This window comes from Anomaloglossus baeobatrachus, chromosome 1, assembly GCF_048569485.1.
Source record: "Anomaloglossus baeobatrachus isolate aAnoBae1 chromosome 1, aAnoBae1.hap1, whole genome shotgun sequence".
Lineage (NCBI taxonomy): Eukaryota > Metazoa > Chordata > Amphibia > Anura > Aromobatidae > Anomaloglossus > Anomaloglossus baeobatrachus.
In genome coordinates, this window is record NC_134353.1 from 739,281,867 (window position 1) to 739,304,529 (window position 22,663).

Below are 22,663 nucleotides of genomic sequence, written 5' to 3' on the forward strand. Positions count from 1 at the left end.
ACCAGCGGCATACACCACCAACGATATTATGAAAAGGAGCGACGTGTCAACGATCAACGATTTTTGCTGTTTTTGCGAACGTTGATCGTCGCTCCTAGGTGTCACACGCTGCGATGTCGCCAACGACGGATGTGCGTCACTAACGATATGACCCCGACGATATATCGCTAGTGATGTCGCAGTGTGTAAAGCACCCTTAAGTCACAGATTTTAGCAAAGTGTCACTTATTAGGCTGTGTGCAGTTTACATGAAATAAAGGTTTTATTACCAGGAAATAATCACTGCTCGGACTATAGCAACATGTGAGCCCTGGTCCGACACCAATCCCTCGTCTGAGAAGCAGCTCACGGGCTTTAGATGATGTACACAGACAGCTGTGGTGTTGTGTTAGCTATCTAAGCTTTGCAACATATAAAAACTCTGAGTGTATCAAAACCGCTGCACCCAGTAAAATAACTGATACATCATTGGAGTCAGGGTCTCCTTTCCTACATTATGCTGCTCTCAGATGAGGTAGCAAAAACCTGATGACAGATTCCCTTTAAAGAGGTTGTCCCATTTTCATTTAGCACATTTTAAAAAACAAATGTTCCTGTGCAGAGATAACCTTATATATGTGCCCCTGCTATGTATTGTGTAATGGCCATGTCTGACTGTACAGGAACATGGTCTGGTCATACCACAGCTCCTCAGCAGGGAGGAAGCAAAGGTGTATACAAACAGGACAGCACTGGATCGCAGCTCATTCTTCCTGTGAGGTAAAACATGTTATTAAACATGCTGGGAAATTTCTTGACCTCACAGAAAGTATTATCTACAATCCAATGCTGTAATATCTGCACACTCTTTTACTACCTCCACTGCCCAGGTGCTGCGGTATGATCAGACCATGTCCCTGTTCGATCAGACACAGCCATTACACAGTACATAGCCATGACACATTTATAAGATTATCTCAGCACAGGAACATTTGTTTTTACATATCCAATTGTGGAACATATTTTTATTTCAAGATCTGTCGATTAACATGTACTTAGTTATAGGTTTATGGTGTGGCAACAAACAATTGTAAAACTAATGGACATCACATTAAATTACAGGATAGGAAAAACCTACCGCATGAAGGTCTTGAATTCTTGTGTTCAGCCCAGCCATGATCTCCTGACGTTCTTCAGGAGAGTTTGGGTAAGGATACATATGGCAATGGTAACTAAAAAGAAGAAAGAAAATAAAAATGTAGAGCAGAATTTACAACTAGAATACGTGCTCATCACCTGACTGCTCTAAACTAGTGTACAAAACGGAATTTATTTTTTTTAAATAAATCTGCATCACTAAAAGTAAATCTGAATGGTATATCACAAATGTATTATAGCAGTCTTTACTATTAAAATATTAATGAGTAAGAAAAACAATCAGTAACATGCAGTTTGCATAGAAATTTTACTCACCAGTCACAGATAATCTTAACTTTTTGTCCAATTTGGTCTCCCCAATACGAAATTAAAAACACAAACCATTTAGTTGGTTCTCCCTATAAATGGAGAAGACAAATGATGAGTCACAGAACCCCAAATTTTATATGTTGATACCCTATCATTATGGTCATGTCACACACAACGACAGCGACGACGACGTCGCTGCTAAGTCACCATTTTCTATGGCGTAGCAGCGACCTTGCTAGCGATGTCGCTGTGTGTGACATCCAGCAACGACCTGGCCCCTGCTGTGAGGTCCCCGGTTGTTGCTGAATGTCCTGGACATTTTTTTGGTCATTGCTCTCCCGCTATGAAGCACACATCGCTGTGTGTGACAGCGAGAGAGCAACGAACTGAATGTGCAGGGAGCCGGCTTCTGCGGACGCTGGTAACCAAAGTAAATATCGGGTAACCAAGCAAAGGCTTGGTTACCCGATATTTACCTTCGTTACCAGCGTCTGCAGCTTCTTGAAGCCGGCTGCCTGCTCCCTGCACACGTATCCAAGGTACACATCGGGTAACTATAAGCAAAGCGGTTTGCTTATTAACCAGATGTGTACTCTGGCTACGAGTGCAGGGAGCCAGCGCTAAGCGATGTGCGCTGATAACCAAGGTAAATATCGGGTAACCAAGCGAAGCACTTTGCTTGGTTATCCGATATTTACCTTAGTTACCAAGCGCAGCATCGCTTCCACGCGTCGCTGCAGGCTGGGGGCTGGTCACTGGTGAGATCTGCCTGACAGCTCACCAGCTACCATCTAACGACGCAGTAGCGATCCTGATAAGGTCAGATCATCGTCGTAATCGCTGCTGTGTCGCTACGTGTGACCTAGGCTTATGTGTTAGGGCACAAATATCAAATCGGTGGTGGTCCAACTCCCACTGTTCAGCTTCTTTCATCCAGACGCTGCCAGAGTTCCAAACCGTGTATGGAGCAGAACACCACAACTCTGTACACTGTGTAGAGGCAGGACTTAGGTGCTGCAGCTTAGCTCCTATTGAGGTGAATAAGATACATCAGCACTACATCAGAATGATAGACCTTCAGTAAGCCATTAGTGGACTATTTGACATGTTTAATTGTGTTCTGTCTTTTGGTGATTTTTACGAATGGCATAAGAATGTCCCTGGCAACAAAACAAGTCGCTTAGAAACACTGGAATAAAAACTTGTATTTCTATGTTCCCCAATTGGAGATGTGACTTCCACAATGTCACCTGACCACACCGAATCTACAGTTAGGTCCAAAAACATTTGGACAGCATGCAACTAATATTATATAAAAAGAAACAACTAAAATGCAAGTGCAGACTTTCAGGTGTAATTAAAGGGGTTGAACAAAAATATCCTGAAAACGTTTAGAAATTTCAACCATTTTTCTACAAATCCTCATTTCAGGGGCTCAAAAGTAACAGGACAAATTATCTTTACCAAAAATAAAATGTTCATTTTTAATACTTTGTAGAAAATCATTTTCAGGCAATGACTGCCTGAAGTCTGGAAGCCATAGCCATAACAAACGTTGAGTTTCCTCCTTTGTGATGCTTTGCCAGGCTTTTTCTGCAGCTGATGTCAATTGTTGCTAGTTCATGGGTCTTTCTGCATTACATTTTGTCCTCCTAAGCATATATAACGCATGCTCGATGGAACTGCGCGCTGATGATTGATTCGACCATTACATTCGAATATTCCACTTCTTTGCCTGAAAAAAACTCTTGGATTGCATTTTCAGTAAGTTTGGGTCACTGCCCATCAGTACTGTGAAGCACCGTCCAATCAACCTCGCTGCATTTGGTTGAATATGCACCACGGCAATCGGCATGAGCAGGATAAAGCGCCACAATTAGCGCATTTAATGGATGGGGCTGTGGGCTGCTATGTTTATCCAATAGCCATAGAACTCCCCAGACTGAGAATACCAGCCCCCAGCTGTCCGCTTTATCTTGGCTATCAAATTTGAGAGGGACCTCCCGCCGTTTAAAAATGATTAATTTAAATAATTTTTTAAAAAGCCGCATGGTGTCCCTTGCATTTTGATACACAGCTGGGTGCTGCAGTCAGCAGCCGTCTGCTTTATTTGTGCTGGGTATCAATATATGGGAGACCCTATGCATTTTTTTCCAATTATTTATTTTTCCACTCCACAACCAAATCACACATGCCGACAGTCTGACTGCAACCAATCACAGACGCCGTCACAGAGGGTGGGGCAGGAGAAGCAGTGAATATATATGAAAGCTAATAATTGGACCTGGAAGTAGTGCGACAGCTGTGCGGGAGATTCGGTAAATATAATTTTCTTCCTTTACAGCCCACTAGCCCTTACTAACACTATTTTACAGCACACGTTTGGGTCCTCATAAACATATGTGGAATTCGGCTTTTAGGCTCATGTTAGGCTCAAGTCTGGTCCCGAACTGGACTTTTTTTTTTTTTTTAAGTTCCTACAGACTCGCCGAAGCCGAACATAGCGGGTTTGCCCATGTCTACTCATGAAGTCTTCTTTTTATGGATACTGGAACAGCTACTTGCTGGAGACTTTCTTCACTTGAGTGGATGTTGCAAAGGGTTTTCCTTCACCATGGAAAGGATTCTGCGATCTTCCACCACTGTTGTCTTTCAAGGATGCCCAGCATTTTTGAGTTCCCGAGCACACCAGTGCGCTTTTATTGCAGAACATACCAAACTGTTGATTTGGCAACTCTACCATTTTTGCTATTTCCCTGATGGATTTCTAATTTTTTTTTATCAGCTTACTGATGGCCTGTTTCTTTTCCATTCAGAACTCCTTTGACCATGTGTTGTGGGTTCACAGTAACATCTCTCAAATACAAATTCCACACCTGGAATCAGCTCCAGACCTTTTACCTGCTTAATTGATGATGGATTAATGAGGGAATAGCCCATGCAGCCCCATTATAGAGCTTCTGAGATAATTGTCCACTTACTTTTTGTCCCTTGAAAAAGAGGCAACAAGATATTAAAGAGCTGTAAATTCTAAACCCTTACTCCATTTAAGATGTGAACACCCTCAAATTAAATCTGGGGGTCTGCACTTTAAGTCAATATTATTTGCCTAACTGTATTTTGAATATGCTTTGGTAAATAGCTAAAATGTCAAAACTTGTTCCACTGTCCAGTGGTCCTAACTGTACATTACTAGCACTGTACAGCCTTATTAAAGGGAACCTGTCACCAGTTTTTCCCTTATGAGCTGCAGCCACCACCAGTGAGTCCTTATATACGGCATTCCAGAATGCTGTATATAAAGAGTGCAGGCCGCTTTGTATAACATAAAAAAAGGGAATTTTGTTTACTTACCGTAAATTCCTTATCTTCTAGCTCCTATTGGGAGACCCAGACAATTGGGTGTATAGCTTCTGCCTCTGGAGGCCACACAAAGTATTACACTTTTAAAAAAGTGTAACCCCTCCCCTCTGCCTATACACCCTCCCGTGGATCACGGGCTCCTCAGTTTGGTGCAAAAGCAGGAAGGAGAAAACTTATAAATTGGTCTAGGGTAAATTCAATCCGAAGGATATTCGGAGAACTGAAGACCATGAACCAAAAGAACAAATCAACATCAACAACATGTGTACACAAAAGAACAACCAGCCCGAAGGGCACAGGGGCGGGTGCTGGGTCTCCCACTAGGAGCTAGAAGAAAAGGAATTTACGGTAAGTAAACAAAATTCCCTTTTTCTTTGTCGCTCCATTGGGAGACCCAGACAATTGGGACGTCCAAGAGCAGTCCCTGGGTGGGTAAAGCAATACCTCAATAAAAAGAGCCGAAAACGGCCCCCTCTTACAGGTGGGCAACCGCCGCCTGGAGGACTCGCCTACCTAGACTGGCGTTTGCCGAAGCATAGGTATGCACTTGATAGTGCTTCGTGAAAGTGTGCAGACTAGACCACGTAGCTGCCTGACACACCTGCTGAGCCGTCGCCCAGTGCCGCAATGCCCAGGACGCACCTACGGCTCTGGTAGAATGGGCTTTCAACCCTGAAGGGAGCGGAAGCCCAGAAGTACGGTAGACCTCGAGAATCGGTTCCTTGATCCACCGAGCCAAGGTTGACTTGGAGGCCTGAGATCCCTTACGCTGGCCAGCGACAAGGACAAAGAGCGCGTCTGAACGGCGCAGGGGCGCCGTGCGAGACACGTAGACCCGGAGTGCTCTCACTAGATCCAAAGAGTGCAAATCCTTTTCACACTGGTGAATTGGATTAGGGCAAAAGGAAGGCAAGGAGATATCCTGATTTAGATGAAAAGGGGATACCACCTTAGGGAGAAATTCCGGGACAGGACGCAGAACTACCTTATCCTGGTGGAAAACCAGGAAGGGAGCTTTGCATGACAGCGCTGCAAGCTCAGACACTCTGCGAAGTGATGTGACTGCCACCAGGAAGGCCACCTTCTGAGAAAGACGGGAGAGAGAGACATCCCGCAGCGGCTCAAAAGGCGGCTTTTGAAGAGCCGTCAGGACCCTGTTAAGATCCCAAGGTTCCAACGGACGTTTGTAAGGTGGAACCATGTGGCAAACCCCCTGCAGGAACGTGCGGACCTGCGGAAGCCTGGCTAGACGCGTTTGAAAAAACACGGAGAGCGCCGACACTTGGCCCTTGAGAGAGCCGAGGGACAAACCCTTGTCCATTCCAGATTGTAGGAATGAAAAATGTGGGTAATGCAAACGGCCATGGAGGAAAACCGTTAACAGAGCACCAGGATAAGAAGATTTGCCAAGTCCTGTGATAGATCTTGGCGGACGTTGGTTTCCTGGCTTGTCTCATGGTGGCAATGACATCCTGAGATAACCCTGAAGACGCTAGGAGCCAGGACTCAATGGCCACGCAGTCAGGTTGAGGGCCACAGAATTCAGATGGAAAAACGGGCCTTGTGACAGCAAGTCTGGGCGGTCTGGAAGTGCCCACGGTTGACCCACCGTGAGATGCCACAGATCCGGATACCACGACCGCCTCGGCCAGTCTGGAGCGACTAGAATGGCGCGACGGCAGTCGGACCAGATCTTGCGTAGTACCCTGGGCAGCATCGCCAGAGGGGGAAACACGTATGGCAGTCGAAACTGCGACCAATCCTGGACCAAAGCGTCCGCTGCCAGAGCTCTGTGATCCTGAGACCGTGCCATGAAGGCCGGGACCTTGTTGTTGTGTCGTGACGCCATGAGATCGACGTCCGGCGTTCCCCAGCGGCGACAGATCTCTCGAAACACGTCTGGGTGAAGAGACCATTCCACCGCGTCCATGCCCTGACGACTGAGAAAATCTGCTTCCCAGTTTTCCACGCCCGGGATGTGAACTGCGGAGATGGTGGAGTCTGTGTCTTCCACCCACTGCAGAATCCGCCGGACTTCCTGGAAGGCTTGACGACTGCGAGTGCCGCCTTGGTGGTTGATGTAGGCGACGGCAGTGGCGTTGTCCGACTGGATTCGGATCTGCATGCCCTCCAGCCACCGATGGAAAGCCAATAGGGCTAGATATACTGCCCTTATCTCCAGGATATTGATCTGAGGGGACAATTCTATTGGAGTCCAGGTTCCTTGAGCCCTGTGGTGGAGAAAAACCGCTCCCCAACCTGACAGGCTCGCGTCCGTGGTGACCACGGCCCAGGTTGGGGGTAGGAAGGATTTTCCCCGGGCCAGAGATGTGGGTAGGAGCCACCACTGAAGTGATGTTTTGGTTGCGAGGGAAAGAGATGTTCTTGTCGAGGGAAGCAGCACTCTTGTCCCATTTGCGAAGAATGTCCCATTGGAGTGGCCGTAGATGGAATTGCGCGAACGGCACTGCCTCCATAGCTGCAACCATCTTCCCCAGGAAGTGCATGAGGTGCCTTAAGGGGTGTGACTGACTCCGAAGAAGTGACTGCACCCCCGCCTGCAGAGAAAGCTGTTTGTCCCGCGGCAGCATGACTAACGCTGGCTGGGTATGAAATTCCATCCCGAGGTAAGTCAGTGATTGGGTCGGCGTCAACTTGGATTTCGGGAAATTGATGATCCACCCGAACTGCTGGACAGTCGCCAGAGTGACAGTAAGACTTTGTTGACACGCCACCAGAGAAGGGGCCCTGACTAGGAGATCGTCCCAGTAAGGGATCACCGAGTGGCCCTGAGAGTGCAGGACCGCCACGACGGATGCCATGACTTTGGTGAAAACCCGTGGGGCTGTCGCCTGGCCGAAAGGCAATGCCACGAACTGGAGGTGTTCGTCCCCGATGGCGAAACGCAGGAAACGTTGATGTTCGGGTGCGATCAGCACATGGAGATAAGCATCTTTGATGTCGATCGATGCTAGGAAGTCTCCTTGTGACATCGAGGCGATGACCGAGCGGAGAGATTCCATCCGGAACCGTCTGGTTCTCACATGTCTGTTGAGCAGCTTGAGGTCCAGAACGGGACGGAATGACCCGTCCTTTTTTGTCACCACGAACAAGTTGGAGTAAAATCCGCGACCACGTTCCTGAAGGGGAACGGGAATCACAACTCCTTCCATCTTCAGAGCGTCCACTGCCTGAAAAAGTGCGTCGGCCTGTGCGGGGGGTGGGGAGGTTCGGAAGAAACGAGCCGCAGGACGAGAGTTGAACTCTATCCTGTAACCATGAGACAGAATGTCTCTCACCCATCGGTCTTGAACATGTGGCCACCAGGCGTCGCCAAAGCGGGAGAGCCTGCCACCGACCGAGGATGTGGTTAGATGAGGCCGAGAGTCATGTGGAGGCCATCTTGGAGGCAGTGCCTCCCGCGGCCTTTTGGGGGCGTGACTTGGACCGCCACGCATAGGAGTTCCTCTGGCCTTTCTCCGGCCGGTTGGACGACGAGGATTGGGTCTTGGCGGAGGGACGAAAGGACCGAAACCTCGATTGGATTTTTCTCTGCTGAGGTCTCTTAGGTTTGGACTGGGGTAAAGAGGAGTCCTTTCCCGAGGATTCCTTAATAATCTCATCCAACCGTTCGCCAAACAAACGGTCGCCAGAAAAAGGCAAACCAGTTAAGAACCTTTTGGAAGCAGAGTCTGCTTTCCATTCGCGCAGCCACATGGCCCTGCGGACTGCCACGGAGTTAGCAGATGCCACAGCCGTACGGCTAGCGGAGTCCAGGACGGCGTTCATGGCGTAGGACGAAAATGCTGATGCCTGAGAGGTCAAGGAAGAAACCTGCGGAGCAGAATTCCGCGTGACGGCATTAATCTCAGTCAGACATGCCGAGATTGCTTGGAGAACCCACACGGCCGCAAAGGCCGGGGCGAAAGACGCGCCCGTGGCCTCATAAATAGACTTCACCAAGAGCTCTATCTGTCTGTCAGTGGCATCCTTCAGGGATGCGCCATCGGCAACAGACACAACGGACCTAGCAGCCAATCTAGAGACTGGAGGATCCACCTTGGGAGAGTGTGCCCAGCCCTTAACGACTTCAGGTGAAAAGGGGTAACGCGTGTCAGTGTGCCGTTTAGCAAAGCGCTTGTCCGGGACCGCTCTGGGCTTCTGGATAGCGTCCCTGAAGTTAGAGTGATCAAAAAACGTATTGCGCGTACGTTTGGGGAATCGAAATTGGTGTTTCTCCTGCTGAGAAGCCGGCTCCTCTGCAGGAGGAGTTGGGGGTGAGAGATCCAGCACCTGGTTGATGGACGAGATAAGATCATTTACCAAGGCGTCCCCCTCAGGGGCATCAAGGTTAAGGGTGAAGTCAGGGTCAGAGCCCTGAGTTCCCACGTCCGCCTCGTCTTCCTGAGAGTCATCAAGCTGGGATCCAGAGCAGCGTGAGGAGGCCGGGGAAGAGTCCCAGCGAGGCCGCTTAGCCGGCCTGGGGCTGCGATCCGGGCAGGAGTCCTCCGCCTGGGACCTAGAGGCTATCCTGGGAGCCCGCTGCGGCGCGGACCGAGAGGGGCCTGGAGGAGACAAACTAACAGGGGCCGGCGCCTGTAAAGGGCCCGGTCTGGACTGCAAAGCCTCAAGGAGCTTAGATGACCATTTGTCCATAGACTGTGCAATGGATTGAGAAAGTTGCAGGGCCTGGTCCCTGGGGGTGAAGAAGCTCCGGACCGGCAGGTTCCAACAGGGGCTGGGGATGGAGCACGGTCCCAGCACGTGGATGACCACTTAGGATCCCACTTCTCCCAGAGCCGCATAAGGGATGGTGAAGGAGACGGCATGTGGCTCCAGCCTCTGTACCCGCAATGGGTACCTCAACCTTAACAACACCGCCGACATAGTGGGGTGAGAAGGGAACATGCCGGGGACCCCATCGGGGTCCTCTTTTCTTCCATCCGTCATAACTATGTATGAGAATGCATGAGTGGATGTGTGCCTCCTTCCACACAAAGCATAAAACTGAGGAGCCCGTGATCCACGGGAGGGTGTATAGGCAGAGGGGAGGGGTTACACTTTTTTAAAAGTGTAATACTTTGTGTGGCCTCCAGAGGCAGAAGCTATACACCCAATTGTCTGGGTCTCCCAATGGAGCGACAAAGAAAACACCTTTATAAACACTCACCTAGGGGGCAATCCGGTCTGATGGGTGTCGTGGTTGCGGGTCTGGTACCTCCTCTCTGCTGTGATCGCCGTCGTCCTTCTTTTAAGCACCGTGTGTATGGTGTGTCCTACGTCATTCACACAGGCCGGCATTGCGGTCCTGCGCAGGCGCACTTTGATCTGTCCTACTGAGGGCAGATCAAAGTACTGTAATGTGCGGGCGTGAGGAAAGGTCAAAGACCACCGGCACATGCGCACTACAATAGTATGATCTGCCATCCACAGGACAGATCAAAGTGCGCCTGTGCAGTAGCGCCTGTGCAGTATCGCAATGCCAGCCTGTGTGGATGACGTATAACGTGTGATGCACACGGGCCTCAGAAGAAGGAGGACGGCGATCACACAAAATGGAAGAGGCATCGGACCGAGAGCAGCCACAAACATCGGACTGGACCACCCCCTAGATGAGTATTATAAAGGTGTTTTTTTTACTTTATACAGAGCGGCCTGTTCTCTTATATACAGTGTTTTAGTATTCTGTATTTAAGAGCTTACTGGGGGTGTCCGCAGTTCATAAGGAAAAACCTGGTGACAAGTTCCCTTTAAGAAATATGTATGTGTTAGTTAAAGTGTAACTGTCATTCTATAAAATGTTTCTAGATTGGTGGTATTGTCCATCTTTAGAGATTTTCTGAAAGAAGGTCCTTCAGGTCACCATGGAGGCTACAGGGGTTTCAAACCCTGAAGGACCCTGTGCAGTCCACTTATTTATGATCCATATGATATTACTCTGCTATTAAAAAAAATGTTACATCATCTGCTTCCCTCAGCCAAAACCGTAATCCTAAGGCACTGATAGACAACTGATTCTTGATCCATTGATGAGTGGTTCTTAGAAACTGTTCAAATCTTAAAGGATGGAAGAGCTGATGGCCCAGACGCATTTGGACTATAGTAGATATGCATTCACTTGTTTCCACTAGGAATCCTTCCTAACCTCCCCAAACTATCATAGAATTGTAGATTGACTCTTAAATCCAACTTGGCTCCTTTTTGTTTGGTATGTATCATTTCCAGCATAATTCCATCTGAAGCATCTATTTTCCTGACAGGGATAATTGTGTGGTAACATCCAACCCTTGCCGATCTCTTTCCTTTTCTTCTCCTCTTCTTTTCTGCAACTGATAACACTTTACAAGGCTGTAACATCTGGGAATTTCAACACTAATTGGTTAATCTAAGGGGATGCTTGCCCAACTTGTGTTCTGCACTCCAATTTGTGAATTGCCTTTTTATATTTATTATATTAATCATATTCCCTGGGTTCAAATTTTTGTTTGTACAATTTGCAGTATATTTCCTATATACCTTGTTTTATTTGCTTCAAAAAGAAGAAAATTTTGAATTTGAAGAAAAAAAAAAAAGAAGAAAAAAGGTTTTCCAGGTATTACATGAACTGCATGGCAAAACACCGGTGTGAATTCCTGCATAAGCTTCGTGCACCAGCTGCAAACCACAGAAGAGTGTTTTCACCGGTCTGTGGGGGTCTCAGAACCAGCACCTACACCAGTCAAACACTGCACTGCTTAGAATATATAAAACTTCTTAAAATCAGTTACCCTTTACTCTTAGCAAGCATAAAACAGACATTTATTTTTTAAGTTTTTGAAAACATCCCATCTAAAATGTATACAGTTCACCAAAACAATATGTGCTGATAATTGTATCCCAAGATGTGATTTAGAAAATATCTTTTTTAAAAAAAAATTAGAAAAAACAAAATGATAATTGAATAACCTTAAAAAGAATTATAAAAAAAAAGAAGGGAATTTTGTATACTTACCGTAAATTCCTTTTCTTCTAGCTCCAATTGGGAGACCCAGACAATTGGGTGTATAGCTACTGCCTCCGGAGGCCACACAAAGTATTACACTCAAAAGTGTAAGGCCCCTCCCCTTCTGGCTATACACCCCCAGTGGGATCACTGGCTCACCAGTTTAGTGCAAAAGCAAGAAGGAGGAAAGCCAATAACTGGTTTAAAGACCAATTCAATCCGAAGAAACATCGGAGAACTGCAACCATTCACATGAACAACATGTGTACCGAAAAAAACCCTAAGAAAACAGGGCGGGCGCTGGGTCTCCCAATTGGAGCTAGAAGAAAAGGAATTTACGGTAAGTATACAAAATTCCCTTCTTTGTCGCTCCATTGGGAGACCCAGACAATTGGGATGTCCAAAAGCAGTCCCTGGGTGGGTAAAAGAATACCTCGTGGTAGGGCTGTCAAACAGCCCTTTCGTACAGGTGGGCAACCGCCGCCTGAAGGACTTGTCTACCTAGGCTGGCGTCTGCCGAAGCGTAGGTATGCACCTGATAATGCTTGGTAAAAGTGTGCAGACTCGACCAGGTAGGTGCCTGGCACACCTGCTGAGCCGTAGCCTGGTGCCGTAATGCCCAGGACTCACCCACGGCTCTGGTAGAATGGGCATTCAGCCCTGAGGGAACCGGGAGCCTAGCAGAACGGTAGGTTTCAAGAATTGGTTCCTTGATCCACCGAGTCAGGGTGGATTTGGAAGCTTGCGACCCCTTACGCTGACCAGCGACAAGGACAAAGAGTGCATCCGGGCGGCACAGGAGCGCCGTGCGGGAATGTAGATCCTGAGTGCTCTCACCAGATCCAACAGATGCAAATCCTTTTCAAATTGATGGACTGGATGAGGACACAAAGAAGGTAAGGTGATATCTTGATTGAGATGAAAGTGGGATACCACCTTAGAGAGAAAGTCCGGAATCGGACGCCGAACCCCCTTGTCCTGGTGAAGACCAGGAATGGAGATTTGCATGACAGCGCTGCTAGCTCGGACACTCTCTGAAGAGACGTGACCGCTACTAGAAAGGCCACTTTCTGTGAAATACGGAAAGGGAAACAACTTTCAAAAGCTCGAAAGGCGGCTTCAAGAGAGTCATTAGAACCTTGTTCAGACTCCAGAGCTCTAATGGCCGCTTGTACGGAGTGATGAGAAGACAAACTCCCTGCAGGAACGTGCATACCTGCGGAAGTCGGCTAGGCGTTTCTGAAAAAATACAGATAGCGCTGAGACTTGTCCTTTAAGGGAGCTGAGCGACCAACTATTTTCCAACCAAGATTGTAGGAAGGAAGGAAAAATAGGCGATGCAAATGGCCAGGGAGAAACTCCTTGAGCAGAGCACCAAGATAAGAATATCTTCCACGATCTGTGGTAGATCTTGGCGGACGTTGGCTTCTTGGCCTGCGTCATGGTGACAACCACTCCTGAGATAATCCTGAAGACGCTAGGATCCAGGACTCAATGGCTACACCGTCATGTTCAGGGCCGCAGAGTTCAGATGGAAAAAAGGGCCCTTGAAACAGCAAGTCTGGTCGGTCTGGTAGTGGCCACGGTTGGCCTACCGTGAGGTACCACAGATCCGGGAACCCCGACCTCCTCGGCCAATCTGCGACCAATGTTGAACTGAGGCGTCCGCCGCCAGAGCTCGATGATCGTGAGACTGTGCTATGAAGCCGGAACAAAGTTGTTGTGCCGTGACGCCATTATGTCGACGTCCGGCATCCCGCATCGGCGACAGATCTCCTGAAACCCGTCCGGGTGAAGAAACCAGTCCCCTGCGTCCATACCCTGGCGACTGAGGAAGTCTGCTTCCTAGTTTACCACGCCTGGGATGTGAACTGCGGATATGGTGGATGCCGTGTCTTCTACCCACGTTAGAATCCGCCGGACTTCCTGGAAGGCTTGCCGGCTGCGTGTTCTTCCGTGGTGGTTGATGTATGCCACCGCTGTGGAGATATCCGACTGAATTCGGATGTGCTTGCTTTTCAGCCACTGCTGGAAGGCTTGTAGGACAAGATACACTGCTCTGATTTCCAGAACATTGAGCTGAAGGGTGGACTCTTGCTGAATCCACGTACCTTGAGCCCTGTGGCGGAGAAAAAACTGCTCCCCACTCTGATACTCGTGCCTGTCGTAACTACCGCCCAGGATGGGGGTAGGAAGGACCTTTTTTCTGACCATGAGGTGGGAAGAAGCCACCACCGTAGAGATTCTTTGGCCGCCTGAGAAGGGGAGACGTCTCTGTCGATGGACGTCGACTTCCCGTCTCATTGGCGGGGAATGTCCCATTGTAGTGGACGCAGATGAAACTGCGCGAAAGGGACTGCCGCCATTGCTACCATCTTACGTGAGAAGTGCATGAGGCGTCTCAATGTGTGCGACTGATCCTAAGGAGAGATTGCAGCCTTGTCTGTAGTGAACGCTGTTTGTCTAGCGGAAGCTTCACTATCGCTGAGAGAGTATGAAACTCCATGCCTAGATATGTTAGTGATTGGCCCGGGGTCGTATCTGACTTTGTAAAGTTGATGATCCACCCGAAACTCTGGAGAGTCTCCAGCGCAACGTTCGGCTGTGTTGGCATGTTCCTTAAGAGGGTGCCTTGACAAGTAGATCTCCCAAACACGGGATCACAGAGTGACCTTGAGATTGCAGGACTGGTACTACTGCTGGCATGACCTTAGCGAAGACCCGTGGGGCTATCGCCAGCCAGAAGGCAGGGTTACGAACTGAAGGTGTTCGCGTCTGATAACAAAGCGTAGAAACGCTGGAGCTCTGGATCAATCGGCACGTGGGGATAAGCATCCTTGACGTCTATCGATGTTAGGAAATTTCCTTGAAACATTGAGGCGATGACGGAGCGGGGGATTACATCCGGAACCGCCTGGTGTTCACGAGCTGGTTGAGCCGTGTTAGATCCAGAACGGGACGGAAATACTCGTCCTTTCTTGGCATCGCAAATAATTCGGAGTAAAAACCGTGACCTTGTTCCTGAAGAGGAACGGGGGTCACCACTCGTTGTGCCTTTAGAGTGCCCACCGCCTGCAGAAGAGCGTCAGCTCGGTCGGGAGGTGGAGAAGTTCTGAAGAATTGAGTTGGAGGACGAGAACTGAACTCTATCCTGTACCCGTGAGACAGAATGTCTCTCACCCAACGGTCTTTGACCTGTGACAGCGAAATATCGCCAAGGCGGGAGAGCCTGCTACCGACCGAGGATGCGGAGAGAGGAGGCCGCAAGTCATGAGGAAACCTCTTGGAAGTGGGTTTTCAGGCTGTCTTTTTTGGGCGTGACTGAGCCCGCCAAGAAACTGAGCTCCTCTGATCCTTTTGAGTCCTCTTTGGACGAGGAGAATTGGGACCTGCCCGAGCCTTGAAAAAACCGAAAACCCCGACTGTCCCTTGGTATGTTGGGGTTTGTTTTGTCTGGGCTGAGGTAAGGAAGAATCCTTACTCTTGAACTGTTTAATGATTACATCTCACGCACACTAAACAGTCGGTCAGCAGAACAAGGCAAACTGGTTAAGCCCTTTTTTGGAAGCAGAATCTGCCTTCCATTCAGTTAACACCCAGGCCCTGCGTAAAACCACGGAGTGAGCGGACGCCACTGCCGTACGGGTCGTAGAGTCCAGGACAGCATTAATCGCCTAAGACGCAAATGCAGACATTTGAGCGGTTAAGGATGACACTTGCGGAACAGATGTACGTGTGACCGTGTCCATCTGTGTAAGACAAGCTGAAGTAGCTTGGGGTGCCTCTACGGCTGCGAATGCTGGAGCTAACAGCGCGCCGATAGCCTCATAGATGGATTTCGACCAGAGATCCCTCTGTCAGTCAGTGGCATCTTTAAGTGCAGCCCCATCTTCCACTGCAACTATGGATCTAGCTGCAAGCTGGAGATTGGAGGATGCCCCTTGGGACACTGGGTCCAGCCATTGCCCACGTCAGGGGGTAGGGATAACGTGTATCCTCAGCCGTTTGGGGAAGCGCATAACTGGATAAGCGTGGTGTTCCTGGACTGCCTGTGTAAAGTCAGGGTGGTCAAGGAAAGTATTTAATTTACGCTTGGGATACGTGAATGGAATTTCTCCTGCTATGAAGCTGACTCTTCCACTGGAGGAGCTGGGGGAGAAATAACTAACATTCTATTGATGGACGCTATGAGATTATTGACTATGGCGTCACCATCAGGTGTATCCAGATTGAGAGCGGTCTCAGGATTAGATCTTGAGCAGCTATCTCCGCCACATCACACAGAGAGTCCGCTTGCTGGGACCCTGACTAGTGTGATGAAGTCGATGGCCGCTCATAGTGAGCCTCTCAGACTATCTGGGACTGTCGTCCGTGTCAGAGCCGTCACTCTGGGAAGCACATGACCCCTCGGAGCTCAAAGTTGTTCCCACTGAGGGGGACCATGGATAATGTGAACAGTGGCCATGGATTTGAGAGACTTGTCTGGACTGCAAGGCTTCTAGTATCATAGCCATAGTCTCAGAAAATCTGTCAGTAAATACTGCAGGCACCGTCCCCATGTCCTGGACGGTTAGCAGAGACTCCGTAGTATACAATGGGGGTGTATGTACACTGCCGGCCATATAGCCATACATGCTGTACCGGCTGCATAGAAAACATGTGCTTCTGCACCTCTGTTTTACACAGACAATATGCTGTTATGTCCTCCGCACAATCAAGGAGGGTATATACAAAAATGCAGCTAAACAGTGCAATGCATAGTGAATAAACATATATGTATATGTGCACTTCGGCACTAGTGGAGTCAGCCCCACAGGTGCTGCTTAACGCCTGGTCACAGCGGTTGTGTGACTATCCGAATCCCTGCCAGGGATTCCTAAACTTGTCTCTTCTGTCGCTACAGAAAACACTGACAAGAATGGCTGCCGGCGTCCTGTGCAGAGGAAGAAGCCGTGGGCGTGCCTGAGAAAGTGCGGGAATCCGGCTTCACAGTGTACACAGTGAGAGGGGTGGAGTATGCAAAGCATACTCCAGCTCTCAGCGCTGCCGGTTTCACAGTGCACACAGTGAGAGGGGTGGAGTATGCAAAGCATACTCCAGCTCTCAGCTCTCAGCGCTGCCGTGCTGTGCAGCGTTACGCCCCTACCCTGACTGGCAGGTCTGTGGGCGGAAACGAAGTGAGACTAGGCCGCGCAAGCCGGGGACTCGAGTGATAAGCGCGGCCGGCATAGAAGCCTTGGTCGGCGCGGAAGTCCCCGGCGCACTACAAGTCCCAGCCGCGCCCGAAATAAAAATGGCAACGGCGGTTAGCGCGGTAGTCCCCTAATACACAAACACACCCAGCAAGCTGTAGTGTGCGATGGCACTAGTGCGGGCAGCGCCGCCGTCCCTGGCGCACTAACACACCCAGCAATGCTGCCGTGTGTCCGTGCGCGGTCCCCACAGGGACACAGAGTACCTTAACGTAGCAGGGCCATGTCCCTGAGGATACTCCGCTCCATGTCCATAGATTCCCAGGAGCTGTGGATGGAGCACGGCCTCAGTGCCTGGAGACCGATAGGATCCCACTTCACCAGAGCCCTCAGGGGGATGGGGAAGGAAAACAGCATGTGGGCTCCAGCCTCCGTACCCGCAATGGGTACCTCAACCTTAACAAACACCCGACAAGAGTGGGGTGAGAAGGGAGCATGCTGGGGGCCCTTTAGTATGGGCCCTCTTTTCTTCCATCCGATATAGTCAGCAGCTACTGCTGACTAAACAGTGGAGCTATGCGTGGATGTCTGACCTCCTTCGCACAAAGCACAAAACTGGTGAGCCAGTGATCCCACTGGGGGTGTATAGCCAGAAGGGGAGGGGCCTTACACTTTTGAGTGTAATACTTTGTGTGGCCTCCGGAGGCAGTAGCTATACACCCAATTGTCTGGGTCTCCCAATGGAGCGACAAAGAAATGTAAAAATATAGCAAAACACCAACTCACTGTTGCAGGGTCTTTCAGATACTCGTCTAGCTCCCGATATGTCAGGATGGTGTAGCCTTTACAAACCCTCCAAAGCATTTTCTCAACCGATTCTAGGTTTGCATAGTGAACCAAACCGGAGATAAAGCTGCAGAGAGAAAGTAGATTAATGCACAGTTTGTGGTGAGTAACTAAGAATGTAGAGAATATACAAGAATATATAAGAATATACGAATATACAAGAATCAGCTGCACCTTACATTTTATAACAAAAAAAGTAAAAAAAATAAAAATTATACGGGTATGTGCCAACAATCCGGACATTCTGCCTTCTAGACGCAGCGTGTTCTCCCTTGCGGAGAAGCAAGTGTTCACAATACAATGCAGCGTTCGTGCCCGCGATCAGGATTCTGCGTGCAGCGGACTTTCATTGTGTTCTCCCGCTCAGTACACTTGTGTTTCCGCAGCATAAATTGACATGCTGTGGCTCGTAAAGCTGCACCGCATGTCAGTTTACACTGAAAAAAGAAGCATAGTGGCCATAATCCCATTCACTGTGTGTGCGCTGTACGACGCAGTGTTTTGGATGCAGGGAAAACACGCGGCATCCAAAACGCTGCAAACAGGGATTGGTGGCACATACCCAGTGTTGTTCCACTGCTCTGTTATTACTCCAGGAAATTAATACATTGACAACTTGGCATTACCAATGAACTGTTAACATTGATTGAACAAGGTACAGCTACGGTCACACGGCCGTATTTTGGTAACAAATTTAACATCAGTATTTGGTAAAGAGGAAAAGTATATAAAAATCATGTGTATCACGTCTGCGTTTTTCACCCACTCCTGGTTTTGGGTTACAAGTACTGATGTAAAATACTGACTGTGAGGTAAATCCTGGGATATGAAGAGGAATTATGACTAGAAGTCATAATTGCTCTCATCACTCCCTGGCAGTGCCCCCCCTCCCTTCTTGTTCTCAAATGTCCAGCATCTGTGAAGGTGTCACATCCCACTTACACCTCCAACAGCCATCTCCTCTGATATGGAGATGAGATGATGTGAGGACAATGGACCCAGGATGACTCCCTGCCGTCACCCTGTAACAAGAGTTGTATCTCATTAGCAAGGCTTGGAAGTAGCCAGACAGAACGACTCCAGTAAAAAATGGTTCATATCTCGCAAGCCATATCTCCGATAAATATGGCAACCATAAAAATGGTGTTTGCGCAGGCGGACGATGCTGGCACACCTTTTTTTATGGAAGGGGGAGCTTGGGAAATACCCCAGGCGTGATATCAGCCATATGGGAACTCGTAGACAGGTCATGAGTCCCCTCGTTCTGTAGCTAAATTCATAACTGTCACAATGAGAGCATTGGCGTCCGCCTACGACGCTCCCAGGCAAAGTTATGGCCAATATCCCCTTTGCTGGATAATTCTGATCCATGCAGGGGGAGTGGCAGTGCTTCCCTGTGAGGTCACTAAGGTAGGAGGGGACCTGGATCTGCCCAGGTTGATAACCCTACTTCGGCCATTTTCCAGTGTTCTTCTGCTCGGGGGCCTGGTTGGGAAACATCTGTGGGAAGAATCCTAGAAACCTGGTCTACAGCGCCCCCCTGTGGCCAGACACACAAGGTAACTGATGTAATTGTATACCTGTTTGTAACCCATGCTTTATCTGTAACTGTACTCTGACATATGTATATTCTGTAGATTCCCTATTGTATATATTGTAGTTCTAGTGTGCTTTAGGCTGATTAAATTATATAATTAATCTTGGGCTGTTCTGTTATCTCGATCTTGAATCCCACGTCTGTGTGTTCGGCTAATAGTTACCGTAAATCGGTTGGTGGCAGCGAATTGTGCCAAGGATTATTGTGGGGAGGCCAGTGAGATTCGGGGAGATTTTATATATTCCGCCCGCGGAGGTCGGGGGAATATATACCTTACTCTCACCGGGGACCCTTCAATAATCGGCATAAGTAGTATAGCGGCCTCCTTGCTTATTGTCGGGCAATTCCATAATTGGCCTGACTATAAGAGGGGCGCTAGAGAGCGCGTCACGTGCTCTGTCTGTCGGTCGGGAGGTATAAAGGAGGGGTGACCCCCACTTGTTACCCCCCGATTGTGACGTACTGGTAGCCAGCGCGGGGGATTTCTGAGTGACCCCCCCGGTGGTTTGTGACATATTGGGGGCAAGCGGTGGGATCGAGATAATAGTGTGTGTGAGTGTGAGACCCATACTCCCAGACACTAAAGACTGCCTGCAGCAGCTGTGGCTGCTGGGGTCTTCAGACTAGCTCAACACTAGAGTGTCAGAGTGCAGATACTGTAAGGTGTGTGGAGGCATCAGGTGTCAGTTCTGTGTCAGTGACCAAAAGTCTGCAAGAATGGCTGATGGCACCAGGAGCAGAGCTATGCAACTGGCCAATGCTAAAGCAGGAGCCGAAGAGAGGGAGGACGGTGCTGTGGGCAGTAATGAGGAGGTTGCCCACGAGTCCTCCAGGAGCTCGACGCCAGAAAACAGCTCCGCAGAGGACATTGCACAACCGGGCACTGCTGGACAAGAGGAGGAGCAGCTCACCCAAGGGTCCTCAACGAGCCAGATGCCAGCCCTCCGCTCTGCAATGGACAGTGAATCACCAGGCTCCGCAGCGGGCCGCAGATCACCACGTGCCATTCCACCGAGCCTGGGAGGCTCGGATAGCCTTCTTCAAATGGCTATGGCCCTTCTCCAGGCTGGAGACCAGGAGGGCTACAAGGGACTCCTGGCAGAGCACAGGGCAGAGCGGCAGGCAGCGCGTGATGCTGAGGCTGCGGAGCGGCAAGCAGTGCGTGAGGCTGCGGAGCGGCAAGCAGCGCGTGAAGAGCGAGAGCGAGAGCGACAGGCAGAGCGTGACTACCAGCTGCAGCTAGCTCAGCTCCGGCCCTCATCAGCCACACGTGACCTTCAAGACACCAAACTTCCAAAGGTCCGTGTTGAGGACTTCCCAGTGCTGGAGAAGGATGGAGACTTGGACTCTTTCTTGACTGCTTTTGAACGGACTTGCTTGCAGCACCATCTGGACAAGGACCAGTGGGCCAAATACCTGACCCCCCGTTTAAGGGGTAAGGCCCTAGATGTCCTTGGGGACTTGCCTGCTGAGGCAGATCAGGGCTACGACACCATCAAGCGGGCCCTGATCCAACAGTACAACCTCACTCCAGAGTCCTACCGCAAGAAGTTCCGGAGCCTACAGAAGGGACCAAAGGACTCCTGGGCTGACCACCGGCGGGCACTTGCCCGAGCTGCCGACCACTGGACCCAAGGCCTGCAGCTTTCCACCGGACCGGAGATCCTGGACTTGTTCATCACGGAGCAACTCTTGTGGAACTGCCCTGAGGATCTCCGCCAGTTCATCCGAGACCAGAAGCCAAAGGGGTCCACGGCTACAGCTGCCCTTGCCGATGACTACACCAACAACCGGGCCCCTGAGGCCAGGAGAGCGGCCACCAGCAGCACCTGGAGAGGGGGTAAGATGAATTCTGCGACTGCCCCACCTGCCCCTAGACTGCAGGGGGTGTCCCCCTCAACTCCCCTCTCCAGGCCCGTGGCGGAACCAAGACGGTGCCCCCAGTGCAACCTACCTGGACACTTCAAGGCCATGTGCCCTCAGCGTCCCAAGGCCCCGGCTCCGTCCCCGTCCCAAGGGCCGCCCAAGGTGTATTGTGTGGGTGGGGGTGGTGGTAGGTCCCTGGACAGCTTCCAACCTGTCACCGTCGGCCAGTCTGTGACCATAGGACTGCGAGACAGCGCCTCGGAGGTGACTCTGGTGCGGCCTGAGATGGTGTCCCCCCAAGACTTGATCCCTGGAAAAACCCTCGCTGTCTCCGGGATTGGAGGCATTGACCCGGCGCTGCCTGTTGCTGACATTTATGTGGACTGGGGCGCAGGGCGAGGGGTGAGGGAGGTGGGGGTAACTGATCGGATCCCTGCAAACGTGCTACTTGGGACAGATTTGGGGCAAATAACCTCCCAGTTTGGCCCCGCCCCAAAGGCTGAACCTTCAGCCAGTGCTGACGTGCCTCCGGACAATGTTAATGTGTTATCTATGAATGATGTAAGGGAGGAGGGAGTGAACTCTGATATTTCTGCTTGCATAGACACCATAGACACACACTCAGCTGCAGCTGTGACAGGGGAGGGGGTCAGAGAAAGGTGTGACCATGCCTCTACAAGTAACCAGCCTGTGAGCTGGGATCTGTTGCCCTCTGCAGGGATAAGCAGAGAGCAGGGTGCTGCAGGGGGAGGACCAGTGTGTGGGGTGGGGGCTACCACAGCAAATGTGGGGTCCCCAGAGATTTCACAGCGGGGTTCTGTTGCTGCAGAGGGGGAACAGGCAGGTGAGATTGGGGCCGGTCCAGGAGCGGAAGTGCTCCCAGGTAAGATCTCGGTGCAGGGTTCCCCCACAACCGGGGTGTCAGGAAGCCAGGTAGGTCTGCCTGAACCGGCGACTTGGTCAGGAACGGAGGAGGAGCAGGCACGACCCACGGTCGCAGCGGCTGTGGCCGCTGTCACCCGCAGTGGGAGTGCTGGAAGCCAAGGGGCCTCCCGGAGGTCCGATAGCTCTTCCCCTTCTGACCAAGTGGCAGCCGAGTCAGGTGGAGGCCAGGACACAGGTCCCGGGGTACTGACCGAAGATGTGACAGTCTCGTCGATTCTGGCCACATCTGGTCAGGGGTTTCAGGCAGCGTTAGAAGCTGACGACAGCCTGAAAGCTCTAAAGGAGCAGGCGGCACAGCCTCCCTCGGACTCGGACCCGGAGCGAGTGGTCTGGGACCAAGGACGGCTGTACCGGGCCACGGTCCAGCAGGGTTCACCGGAGGCGTGGCCCAGGGACCGACAGTTGGTGGTACCCTATCCGTTCCGG

At 50.3% G+C, this 22,663-nt stretch overlaps 1 protein-coding gene across 1 annotated transcript in view; it reads right to left on the minus strand.

The window, feature by feature from the left end:
- The window catches only part of ATP6V0A2 (ATPase H+ transporting V0 subunit a2), a 140,000-nt gene that overhangs the window by 78,386 nt on the left and 38,951 nt on the right, over positions 1-22,663 (minus strand). The window contains exons 6-8 of the mRNA XM_075322668.1: positions 17,770-17,896; positions 1,453-1,535; positions 1,118-1,211 (exon numbers count right to left, since the gene is read on the minus strand). Of these exons, the coding sequence (XP_075178783.1) occupies positions 1,118-1,211; positions 1,453-1,535; positions 17,770-17,896 (304 nt within the window). The remainder of the gene's footprint in view (positions 1-1,117; positions 1,212-1,452; positions 1,536-17,769; positions 17,897-22,663) is intronic.